Source organism: Neomonachus schauinslandi, chromosome 8 (assembly GCF_002201575.2).
Source record: "Neomonachus schauinslandi chromosome 8, ASM220157v2, whole genome shotgun sequence".
NCBI classification, from domain to species: domain Eukaryota; kingdom Metazoa; phylum Chordata; class Mammalia; order Carnivora; family Phocidae; genus Neomonachus; species Neomonachus schauinslandi.
Window position 1 is genome coordinate 16,564,518 of NC_058410.1, and position 13,109 is coordinate 16,577,626.

Below are 13,109 nucleotides of genomic sequence, written 5' to 3' on the forward strand. Positions count from 1 at the left end.
AATCAGGACATATTTCTTATGTCACAGCTATGTAAAAGAGATGTCTGAACTGGCTCCGTGAGTTTCCTGCTCTGGACTTCCCAAAGCCACTGTCAAGGCACCGAGCAGCTGGGCTCTTAGCCAGAGACACTGGGAGGAATCTGCTCATTCAGATTGCTAAGGAAATCCAGTTTCTTGGAGTTTCTGGACTGAGAGCCCCACTTGCTTGCTGGCTGCCAGCTGGAGGCCCTCCTTAACTCCTGTAGGGGCCTCCATCTTGCATATGGCCCCCCTCAACTCAGGGCCAGCAATAGGGCGCCCCATCTCTCTACCTCTCCTTCTGCCACATCTCTCTTGCCTCCAGTCTGAGAAAGTCTTCATTTTGAAGGGCTCATGTGATTCACTGCGCCCCTCAGATGATCTAGGATAATCTCCCTGTCTTAAAGTCAACTGAGTAGCCACTTTAATTACATCTGCAAAGCCCCTTCATAGCAGTACCTAAATTAACATTTGATTAACTAACTAACTAACATGACACTTGGAGGAAATCTTCAGAATTCTGAATACAACCGCGTATTAAAAATATTTTTGAACATATAAAGCCTAAAGAATATTTTTCCCACAAAGATCCAACTTGAAAATATCTTTTGGATAAAGTATTCCAATAGTAAGAGAAACACATCCAGGAGATGTAACAAGAGAAAAAAAGAGAATGAGTAACCAATTTTGCTACATTTTTTATTTATTAAAGATAGTTAAAATCTTGTTTTAAAACAATTTTTAAATTGTTAATTTGTTACAGATTATTGTTGCCTTAAAAAGGGGGGTGTGGGGCGCCTGGGTGGCTCGGTCATTAAGCATCTGCCTTCAGCTCAGGTCATGATCCCAGGGTCCTGGGATCCAACCCCACATCAGGCTCCCTGCTCGGCGGGAAGCCTGCTTCTCCCTCTCGCACTCCCCCTGCTTGTGTTCTGCTCTCGCTCTCTCTCTCTCTGTCAAGTAAATAAATAAAATCTTAAAAAAAAAAAGGGGGGGGTGAAGGGTGATGGGAGTTTCTATCACAGAAAAGAAAAAGTATAGCAACAACTCAGAAGTAAAAATCTGGGTAATATCAGGGAAATGGAGAGGGAGGAAGCACACAAAAGAGATATGAAAACATGCTAAATAACTTTTTAGGAATAACCAAAAACAATGATAAATAAATGTAAATAAACATTAGTATGGATCAAAGTTTAAGGGCAATAATTATGAGAAGAAAAATAGAATGAATAATGTTTAAACCAACAGAAGAAAACTCAGTACAGTAAAAGGAATGCCGGTCCGGAGAGGGAATTTTTTAAAGCATAATAAAAGAAAAAGACAATGGCTGAGAAAATTCCTACTGTGTTAGCAATCACAATAAAGGTAAACTCCTAAACTCTCCAATGAAAGAACTGAAATTTTTAGGTTAGATTTAAAAATAATCCGGGGCGCCTGGGTGGCTCAGTCGGTTAAGCGGCTGCCTTTGGCTCAGGTCATGATCCCAGGCTCCTGGGATCGAGCCCCACATCGGGCTCCCTGCTCAACGGGGAGTCTGCTTCTCCCTCTCCCTCTCCCACTCCCCCTACTTGTGTTCCCTCTCTCCTGTCTCTCTCTCTCTGTCAGATAAATAAATAAAATCTTTAAAATAAATAAATAAATAAATAATAAAAAATAAAAATAATCCAGGGCACACATTGTTTTCAAAAGACACCCTGAAAATGAAAGAAAAAAAAACCCAGAAAGATTAAAACTAGACCTGCCTCTGAAGCCTCGCTCCGTCAGCCAGCCTCGGCGCTTGCGGCCGCTCCTCCTCCCTCTGCCTCCCCCACGCCCCTGCTCGCGCGCTCTCTCCTCTCTCTCTCTCAAATACAAAAAAAAGAAAATTGGAAGAATCGCTGCGCACTTTCTCCGGATGCGTGTACGTGCGGAGATCCAGAAACACTCATACAAAAGAGAAGTGTCCTGCGCAGCCCAGGCCCGGCGACAGGAAGCCCGATCTCCCTTCCGGCACCCCGCTCCGCGCCTCCACTTGGTCTCCCCCAGGGTCGGAGTCGCGATGCAGCCCCCTGCCGCCACCAGGTTCATACTGGGCCTCCCGGTCCTGCTGCTGGTGCCCTGGGTCACGGCGGCGGCGGCCGGATCGGTCGTGGGCGCGGCGAGCAGCCGGCGAGAGACACGTGAGTCCCGGGCTTTGGGAACCTCGTCGCCCGCTGGGGCCGGCGTCCCGTCCTCAACCCCGCCACGGGCTCCTTTGCGCCGGGACTTCGTCGCCCTCAGGGACGGAAAGGAGGCGACCTGGGCGACCCCGGACTGCCACCTCTGGGCGTGTGGCGCGCGGGGGAGGGGGAGGGGCGGCAAGGAGTCTGCGGTCGCCCCCAGCCCCCGCCTGCCCCTCGGGGAGCCGGAGCCCGAGCCCCTGAGCCCCGGGCTATGGGCAGGACAGGGCGATCCCGCAGGGCCTGGACCCCACACAACCCCGCGACTCGGCCCCTCACGTCACTTCTCCATCCCCACTGCTGTCCACCGGTAGACTTCCCAGGGCACTTGAGCCAAGGTTCAAGGCACATGCAGCGCCAGGCCCTCCTTCACCGGCCACATCCCAGCACCACCCAGCTCAGGGTGGGCAGCTCTGATACCCCCTGACCAGAGACCTCCTCGCTACAGGTCCCTGGACCATACTGCAGCCTCTTACAGGCTCACTTTCCCTGCCTTGAGTGGCATTGCCGGGGTGGATCACAAGTTGGTGTCTCTACCTAACGTTCCAATGTTAGGATGTGACAAAGGGCACAGAACATTTTCCTACAGTGTCACAGGGTCCTATGGCCCAAGAAGCAGGTGCAGCCGCTCGTTCATCCATATATTGTCTATGGCTGCTTCACTTTGCTAAGGCCCCAGATTCGAGTAGGTACGACAGAGACCTATGCAATATTAATATATACAGAGAACCTTTGCACCAGGCTGGCATTTCAATGAAAATAGGATAGGCTTCACAGCCCTGCATCCTTACAGAGGTTTTAGGGTTGGTACTCAACTCTGTCATTCCATCCAGGGTAGGGCACTGTTTTAACATTGTATTTGGAGGGAACAGTGGAGACAGTGTGAGAATATTGTACTTGAATTTCCCTGCCCCCTAGCCCCCAACCCACTAGTAATTCAACTACAAACATTTTTCACTCCTGTAACAAATGTGGGGAGCGTGAAAGGACCGCTTCATGGGTGCCTGGCCCAATGGTGTCACTGTGAACAGGACCCGGGGCAGGGGACTTCTCATTCTCTGCAGCACCTCATGCCTTGCACCATTTCAATAACAGGGGCCATGATAACGCTAGGATCCCTGAGGACGATGTCAGCTCACACGCTAGGTCCACTGACAATGTCTGCATGGTCTCTGCTCCCCAGTGTAAACCTAGCCCTGCGAATGACCACATGACCCTTTGGGGAAGGCCAGTAGGAAGCATTGCTCTTGCTGTTGACCAGAAGGGTCCCTCCTGATTGGAAGCTGGCTTCTGCTTCTCGTAAAGGCTTCCAGCTCTGAGAGGTGGCTCAGGTCTGGAACCTGGGCAGAGGATCCAGACTCTCTGTTGGGTGTTTGCTTTCAGCCTCCTCCTCATCCATCCTGGGGCTTGGTCTTTGTTTGTTTGTATTGTTGAAATCGAGCAGCCTCTGGGTTGGCTGTCCAGCTATCTTGCCTCTAGGATCACTGTGTTCTGTGAGCCAAAGGGATGGAGAGCTTTCTGTGGGGCAGGCCCTGACCAGCATTCCAACCTCCAGGATTATTTCAATCATGGCTGCCTCCCGGCCCCTGACAGTTGAGCGCCTGTATCTCAACTCTCTTATTTCGGGATTTTTCACCCCATTACTCCTGGGCCCCTATCTCTGCAACACTGTCTCCTACCGCCAAGCTGGGCCATCAGAGAGACGTCATTGAGCTTCTTGACAGCGCGGGTGCTTTTCTCACGGTGTGGTCTTCATGAGTGCCAGAAAGAGTCCTCCAGACCTCTCCGTGAGCAGAGTTGGAGGACATGTTTTTAGTTTTGTTTTACGCATTTCTTGCTATATCTGTTCTGTCAAAGGCTGAGGGATGCTGGTATCAGCCTGGTAGACACAGGGGCCTTTTCGATGGCTATGTGGTTTCCTGCCAGGCCGAGGCATCCTGATCCTCCTCAAACCCGGGAAGGGCGCCACCTCTACCGCTGGGGGGGAGGGGCTGTGCACGGACAGCTAGCCAGCCTGCCACACGTTCTCGTGCTGTCGCGTGCATGGCCGAGGGGGGCCTGCCGGTCATTGTCTTCCAACCCCAACCTCTACCTGTGCTTTCCCTTCGCAGATGCTCTCTCTCTTTCCTACAGTTTCAACATCACATCTCGGGCCAGGCCTGGACAACCATGGTGTGAGATTCAAGGCCTGGTCAATGGAAACCAGTTTCTTTCTTACGACTGTCGGAGCAAGGAGGTCAAACCCGTTGGTCCTCTGGGGATGAAGCTGAAGGACACAGCGTTTTGGGAGAGACAAAAGGAAACTCTGGAAGACCTGGTGGAAGAGCTCAGAAGGAAACTGCTGGACATCAAAACAGGGATTTTCACTAAGAGCCGTAAGTCTGAAGGCCCAGGGCAGAAGGAGAACAGTTTGGTAGGGCCGGGGGCCTAGGGTGTTCATGTAAAACTTAGAAGTGGGTCCCACACACGCGGCCCAGCAGCCAGGGCCGACAAGGAGGACAGAGCAGGACCGGGAGGGCCGAAGGGGAGCTGAGGAGTGCACAGCAGGCGGGGCAAAGGATTGGTCAACACCAGAGGCTGACTTGTTCTCCGTGGTGGGCGCGGGGGGCAGATCCTCTCACCCTGCAGGGCAGGCTGATGTATGAGTGTGGACCGGACAGACACCCCAGAGGATCCTGGCAGTTTGCCTTCAATGAGCAGATAACCCACCGCTTTGACCCGGAGACCGGAAATTGGACAATGGTGCCTCCTGAGGACCAGCGGTTCCAGGGCACGTTGGACGGTGACGGAGAGCTGACCGGCTTCCTCATGAGGATCTCAAACGGAGACTGTAAGGGCTGGCTCCAGCAAGTACTGGAGCACTGGGATGAAATGCTGGAGACAACAGGTAACTCAGAAGACTGCATGGAGCGCTGCTTCTCTTGAAATGAGCTCCACCTTCCCCACTGTGTGTGTGTGTGTGTGTGTGTGTAAATTACATACATGATGAGTTGTTCTTAGGAGTACAAGGGCCACTCGAATGTTCTAGCACCCTTCCTTTCCCTTCTGACCTCCTGGCACCTCTCCCTACTGCGTATACCTTCAGGCCTCTCACTGTGGGCTTCTTGCTGGCCCCAAACCTGAAGGCATCATTCTGTTTCCAGAGATTTACTTCTTCCTCTTCCCTTTTCTGAGCATCATTGTTGTTTTTCATCTCGACTAGTCTCTTTCTTGAAAGCCTTCAATGCCACCTGAAATGTCAGCCTCTGACAAGATGCCTCTGTCACCATCCATACGTATCCCTCCTCTTTTGTGACGGCAAGAGTGACTATCTACATGGAAACCCTTGCTTGCCCCATTAGCTGTATGATCTGCGTGAACCCACCCCCTCTCTCCTTTCCACCCCCAGGACCTGTCGCAGCGGCTGCCACAAACATGGCGGCAGGAGGATATCTGCGCTGTAGGATTACCTAGAGCAGCAGCAGCTAAGGACTCCCCCCCCCCCCCAGTTTGAGGCTCCAGGCAAGGCTTTCACTATTGTGTTTCCATTTCAGGAGCACCAGCCACAACCCCAGGTGTAGTCCGAGTCAAAGGCACAGCCATCAGGCTGATCACCTCCATCCTCCCCGTGCTCCTCACGTGCTCAATCCTCCCTGGCATCCAAGGCAGACTCCTTTGAGTAACAGGTACTGTGGGCAGAACTGAAGTGAGAGGCAGATGGCCTGAGGTGAGCACAGAGAAAGGTGAATAGCCAGCCCTCCCCTTGGCCTATTGCGTGAACCTTCTCACCTGAAAATGAGACCAGATGCATAGGACTACACTAGCTTCTCCCAAGAAAGAGAATCATGAGGAGCTGTTGATGTAGATGTTGAGGTAGATAATTATTACAAGGGATCGGCTCACGATTATGGAGGAAAACCCAGTCTCACAATTCGTTGTCTGTGAGCGGGAGAAACAGGAAGCTGGTGGTGGGGTTCCAGTGCCCACCTGAAAGCCTGAGAATCAGGGCATCCGTGGTGTGAGTCTAGGTCCTGGTCCGAGGAACCAAACACCAGGAGTGCTAATGACCAATGTCTGAGGGCAGGAGAAGGATGGCCCCGCCAAACTGAGAGCAAAGTCACCTTTCCTCTACCTTTTTTTCCATTCGGGCCCTCATGGATTGGAGGAGGACAGTCCTCTTTACTCAGTCTACTGATTCAAATGCTCATCTCCTCCAGAAACATCCTCTAGACAGACCCAGAAGGAATGTTTTCCCAGCTATTGGGGCACCCCTTAGCCCAGTCAAGTTGACCTATGAAAGGAGCCAGGACCGAGAACTTACATTGCTTGATAGCAATTACCTAGGCAAGCTTAGCCTTGAATTCTGATAGCGCCTCACTGTCAAAGGCCAGTGGGAAAGCACAGGGGCCCACCCCAAGCTTTATGTCCTGTCGATGCTAAAGGGATTGAACAAAATCAGGCCTGACTCAGAGCAGCTTTGTACTTGGGGAGGCGCCCATGTGAGGGGTGGTGTGGGGACAGGAGGAACACGGGGCATGGACAATACTCTGGTTTGAGTGAGAGTGGCAGGTGCCTGCACATGACGTGTCCTAGGGATGGGGGACCTCTCCGTGGTGCATGCAGGAGAGGGGTCAGAGTCTGAACCAAAGAAGAGGGGTGGGAAGGCCTTTGTAGACCCAACCAAAGGCTGGCGTTCAGGGCTCTGCTCCCACACAACTCTCCTTGGGTGCTGGCAGGTAAGACAGAGGCCAATGGGAGAGACTCTCCAGGATGAGATTAGAAGGCCAGAGCTCCTTGGACCCCTGGGATACCTGGCTCAGGCCTGGTGCTCTCACCTGGCAGCTAGTCTCCTGCAGAGCCCAGAGCCCAAGCCAGCTGAACCGCCCCTGCCTTGAGCAGAGGTGCCTCAGGAGGTAGGTGGGATTGAGCAGCTGTTGGAATTGGATGCTGTCACCTGAACTGGACCAGGAAAGAATGAGGCAGGGCAAGGACAGTCACATTCAGAACTTGTGTTAGGCTACCAGGGTGAGGAGAGGCTAAAGACAGGGAAGAAGGATCTTTGCCTACAACCTTCCCCAAGGCTACAGGAACCAGGATCCACATCCCTCTCTGGGTAGGGCTCCCAGCCACTCTCTTAGGCCTTCCCACCAGAGGGGAGCCAGGATCTATGTAATGGGAACAGATGAATCATTGGTGGCTTTAGTTTGAGCCCGGGTGTTCAGTAGTAGGGTCTGGGCCTGACTGTTTTGTGGTAATGAGGAAAGAGTTTGTTCAGGCTGCTGGACCCACAGATTGGGGGGTCCAGGGGTTGGGGGAACTGTAAGGTGATGCTCGACCCTCAGTGAGAGCTGGGCTTTGAGCCAGGGAGTAACTGGGGAGGGAGAAGCCCAGGAGGACTGACCCAGGATTTCCTCCGCCACTGGAACAAGCTCCTGTTTCTCTTTTAGGGGCTGAAGGTGCTACAAGAAGCCCCTGAGGATGTGCTCTCATTCACCCACTCTCCCCTTGCACTGGTGGTTCAGTGGTAGAATTCTCGCCTGCCACCCACTCTCCCCTCTGGTGGGTGGCCTTTCTTCCACCTGCTGTTCATGTCAACCAACGGGAGCTTCAATCCCTATGGCAAAGGCAGAATCCTCCAAATCCTCCAGGAGATCATGATTATGGTGGAGATACAATATTTCACTGCCTTCATTCTCGGTCATGATGATCCTCCTCTGCACTTTTTCTTAACACTGATGCTCTGGTGCTCACTGTTGGGATTCCTGCACTTTGCCTTCTAACTGGTTGAACAAGAATTATGAACAAAGAGAATATTTCCCAAGTTCTCCTTTGGTATCAGAAATCAGACACTTGAGAACGTCATGAGCTGTTCGTTGTTAAAAGAATACTGTGTGAAAGTAGAATCTCAGGGCTTCTTTCTCTTTTTTGAAACTCAGGTCTTTTAAATAGAACAAGATTAGGGCACCTGGGTGGCTCAGTCGTGATGTGTCTGCCTTTGGCTCAGGTTGTGGTCCCGGGGTCCTGGGATCGAGCTCCGCATCGGTCGGGCTCCCTGCTTAGCGCGAGGCCTGCTTCTCCCTCTCCCACTCCCCCTGCTTGTGTTCCCTCTCTTGCTGTGTCTCTCTCTGTCAAATAAATAAATAAAATCTTTATAAATAAATAAATAAAACACAATTATATTTGTGATAGTTTCCTTTAGTAATTTATCTTTTTTTTTAAATTTTATTATGTTATGTTAGTCACACACAATACATCATTAGTTTTTGATGTAGTGATCCACGATCCATTGTTTTCGTATAACACCCAGTGCTCCATGCAGTACGTGCCCTCCTTAATACCCATCACTGGGCTAACCAATACCCCCTCCCCCCTCCCCTCTAAAGCCCTGTTTGTTTCTCAGGTCCATAGTCTCTCATGGTTCATCTCTCCCTCCGATTCCCCCCCCCCTTCATTTTTCCCTTCCTTCTCCTAATGTCCTCCATGTTATTCCTTATGTTCCACAAATAAGTGAAACCATATGATAATTGACTTTCTCTGCTTGACTTACTTCACTTAGCATAATCTCCTCCAGTCCCATCCATGTTGATGTAAAAGTTGGGTATTCATCCTTTCTGATGGCCGAGTAACATTCCATTGTATATATGGATCACATCTTCTTTATCCATTCATCTGTTGAAGAGCATCTCGGCTCTTTCCACAGTTTGGCTATTGCGGACATTGCTGCTATGAACATTGGGGTGCATATGGCCCTTCTTTTCACTACATCTATGTCTTTGGGGTAAATACCCAGTAGTGCAATTGCTGGGTCAGAGGGTAGCTCTATTTTTAAATTTTTGAGGCACCTCCACACTGTTTTCCAAAGTGGCTGTACCAACTTGCATTCCCACCAACAGTGTCAGAGGGTTCCCCTTTCTCCACAACCTCTCCAACATTTGTTGTTTCTTTCCCTGTCCATTTTTGCCATTCTAACTGGTGTAAGGTGGTATCTCAGTGTGGTTTTGATTTGGATTTCCCTGATGGCTAATGATGATGAACATTTTTTCATGTGTCTGTTAGCCATTTGTATGTCGTCTTCCGAGAAGTGTCTGTTCATCTCTTCTGCCCACTTTTTGACTTGATTATTTGTTTTTTGGGTGTTGAGTTTGAGAAGTTCTTTATAGATTTTGGATACAAGCCCTTTTTCTGTAGTGTCATTTGCAAATATCTTCTCCCATTCTGTGGGTTGCCTCTTTGTTTTGTTGACTGTTTCCTTTGCTGTGCAGAAGCTTTTTATCTGGATGAAGTCCCAAAAGTTCATTTTTGCTTTTGTTTCACTAGCTTTTGGAGATGTGTCTTGAAAGAAGTTGCTGTGGCCGATGTCAGAGAGGTTACTGTCTATGTTCTCCTCTAGGATTTTGATGGATTCCTGTCTCACATTGAGGTCTTTCATCCACTTTGAGTTTATCTTTGTGAATGGTGTTAGAGAACGGTCGAGTTTCATTCTTCTGCATGTGGTTGTCCAATTTTCCCAGCACCATTTATTGAAGAGACTGTCTTTTTTCCATTGCATGTTTTTTCCTGCTTTGTCAAAGATTATTTGACCATAGAGTTGAGGGTCCATATCTGGGTTCTCTATTCTGTTCCATTGGTCTGTATGTCTGTTTTAGTGCCAGTACCATGCTGTCTTGGTGATCACTGCTTTGTAATATAGCTTGAAATCGGGCAACGTGATGCCCCCAGCTTTGTTTTTCTTTTTCAACATCTCCTTGGCGATTCGGGGTCTTTTCTGATTCCATACAAATTTTAGGATTGTTTGTTCCAGCACTTTGAAAAATGTCATTGGAATTTTGATCGGGATGGCATTGAAGGTATAGATTGCTCTGGGTAGCATAGACATTTTAACAATGTTTATTCTTCCGATCCATGAGCATGGAATACTTTTCCATCTTTTTGTGTCTTCTTCAATTTCTTGCATGAGTGTTTTGTAGTTCCTAGAGTATAGATCCTTTACCTCTTTGGTTAGGTTTATTCCGAGGTATCTTATGGTTTTTGGTGCTATTGTAAATGGAATCATTTCTTTAATTTCTCTTTCAACAGTTGCGTTGTTAGTGTATAAGAAAGCAACTGATTTCTGCGCATTGATTTTGTATCCTGCCACATTACTGAATTGCTGGATGAGTTCTAGTAATTTGGGGGTGGAGTCTTTTGGGTTTTCCAGATAAAGTATCATGTCGTCTGCGAAAAGAGAGAGTTTGACTTCTTCTTTGCCAATTTGAATACCTTTTATTTCTTTTTGTTGTCTGATTGCTGTTGCTAGGACTTCTAGTACTATGTTGAACAACAGTGGTGAGAGTGGGCACCCTTGACGTGTTCCTGATCTTAAGGGAAAGGCTCTCAGCTTTTCCCCATTGAGGATGATATTCGCTGTGGGTTTTTCATAGATGGATTTTATGAGCTTGAGGAATGTTCCCTCTATCCCTATACTCTGGAGAGTTTTAATCAGGAAAGGATGTTGTATTTTGTCAAATGCTTTTTCTGCATCAGTTGAGAGGACCATGTGGTTCTTCTCCCTCCTCTTATTAATGTGTTCTATCACATTGATTGATTTGCGGATGTTGAACCACCCTTGCATCCCGGGGATAAATCCCACTTGGTCGTGGTGGATGATCCTTTTAATGTATTGTTGGATCCTGTTAGCTAGGATTTTGTTGAGGATTTTGGAATCCATATTCATCAGGGATATCGGTCTGAAATTCTCCTTTTTGTTGGGGTCTTTGCCTGGTTTGGGGATTAAGGTAATGCTGGCCTCATAGAATGAGTTTGGAAGTTTTCCTTCTGTTTCTATTTTTTGAAACAGCTTCAGTAGAATAGGTATTATTTCTTCTTTGAATGTTTGGTAGAATTCCCCAGGGAATCCATCAGGCCCTGGACTCTTGTTTTTGGGGAGGTTTTTGATCACTGCTTCAATCTCGTTACTGGTTATTGGCCTAGTCAGGTTGTCAGTTTCTTCCTGTTTCAGTCTTGGCAGCTTATAGGTTTCCAGGAAGGCCTCCATTTCATCCACATTGCTCAGTTTATTGGCGTATAGTTGTTGATAATAATTTCTAATAATTGTTTCTATTTCCTTGGTGTTAGTCGTGATCTCTCCCCTTTCATTCATAATTTTATTAATTTGGGTCCTTTCTCTTTTCCTTTGGATAAGTCTGGCCAGTGGTTTATCAATCTTATTAATTCTTTCAAAGAACCAACTTCTAGTTTCGTTGATCTGATCTACTGTGTTTCTGGTTTCTAATTCATTGATTTCTGCTCTAATTTTAATTATTTCTCTTCTAATGCGTGGCTTAGGCGTCGTTTGTTGCTTTTTCTCTAGTTCTTTAAGGTGTAGAGTTAGTTGGTGAATTCGGGATTTTTCTATTTTTTTGAGTGAGGCTTGGATGGCTATGTATTTCCCCCTTAGGACCGCCTTTGCAGTATCCCATAGGTTTTGGACCGATGTGTTTTTGTTCTCATTGATTTCCATGAATTGTTTAAGTTCTCTGTGATTTCTTGGTTGACCCAAACATTCTTGAGCAGAGTGGTCTTTAGCTTCCAAGTGTTTGAATTTCTGCCAAATTTTTTCTTGTGACTGAGTTCCAGTTTTAGAGCACTGTGGTCTGAGAATATGCAGGGAATAATCTCAGTCTTTTGGTATCAGTTGAGACCTGATTTGTGACCCAGTATATGGTCTATTCTGGAGAAAGTTCCATGTGCACTCGAGAAGAATGAGTATTCTGTTGTTTTAGGGTGGAATGTTCTGTAAATATCTATGAGGTCCATCTGGTCCAATGTATCATTCAAAGCTCTTGTTTCCTTGTTGATTTTCTGCTTAGATGATCTGTCCATTGCTGAGAGTGGAGTATTGAGGTCTCCTACAATTAACGTATTGTTATCAATATGACTCTTTATTTTGGTTAACAGTTGGCTTATGTAGATGGCTGCTCCCATGTTGGGGGCATAGATATTTATAATTGTTAGATCTTCTTGTTGGATAGACCCTTTAAGAATGATATAGTGTCCTTCTGTGTCTCTTATTACAGACTTTAGTTTAAAATCTAATTTGTCTGATATAAGAATTGCTACCCCAGCTTTCTTTTGAGGTCCGCTGGCATGGAAGATAGATCTCCATCCCTTCACTTTCAGTCTGGATGTATCTTTAGGTTCAAAATGAGTCTCTTGTAGACAGCATATGGATGGGTCCTGTCTTTTTATCCAATCTGCAACCCTGTGCCGTTTTATGGGAGCGTTTAGGCCATTCACGTTGAGAGTGATTATTGAAAGATATGAATTAATTGTCATCATGTTGCCTGTGAAGACGTTGTTTTTATAGATTGTCCCTATAAATTTCTGTTGTAGATCACTCTTGGGGGTCTTTCTCCTTTTATAGAACCCCCCTTAATATTTCTTGCAGGGCTGGCTTAGTGGTCACATATTCTTTCAACTTCTGCCGGTCGTGGAAGCTGTGCATCTCTCCATCCATTCTAAATGAAAGCCTTGCCGGATAAAGTATTCTTGGCTGCAGTGTTCTTCTCATTTAGTACTCTGAATATGTCTTGCCAGGACTTTCTGGCTTGCCAGGTCTCTGTGGATAGGTCTGACGTTATTCTGATGTTCCTCCCTCTGTACGTAAGGAATCTCTTCCCCCTAACTGCCCTTAAGATGGTTTCCTTGGTTCTAATTTGCGAGTTTTACTATTACATGCCAGGGTGTTGGCCTGTTTTCCTTGATCTTAGGAGGGGTCCTCTCTGCCTCTAGGACTCGAATGTTTGTTCCATTCCCCAGATTAGGGAAGTTCTTAGCTACAATTTGCTCAAATACATCTTCTAGTCCTCTCTCTCTCTCCACTCCCTCCGGGATTCCAATTATTCTGACATTGGAACACCTCATGGTGTCACTTAT

General features: G+C 47.6%; 1 protein-coding gene across 1 annotated transcript; it reads left to right on the forward strand.

Annotated features, from left to right (window-relative positions):
- The first annotated feature begins 2,056 nt into the window (after positions 1-2,056).
- LOC110579879 (UL16-binding protein 1-like) lies at positions 2,057-5,141 on the forward strand. Its single transcript, XM_021689528.2, has 3 exons — positions 2,057-2,177; positions 4,328-4,591; positions 4,828-5,141. Exons 1-3 carry the CDS (start codon positions 2,057-2,059, stop codon positions 5,139-5,141), a joined length of 699 nt encoding a protein of 232 aa, XP_021545203.2.
- The last annotated feature ends 7,968 nt before the right edge of the window (positions 5,142-13,109 follow it).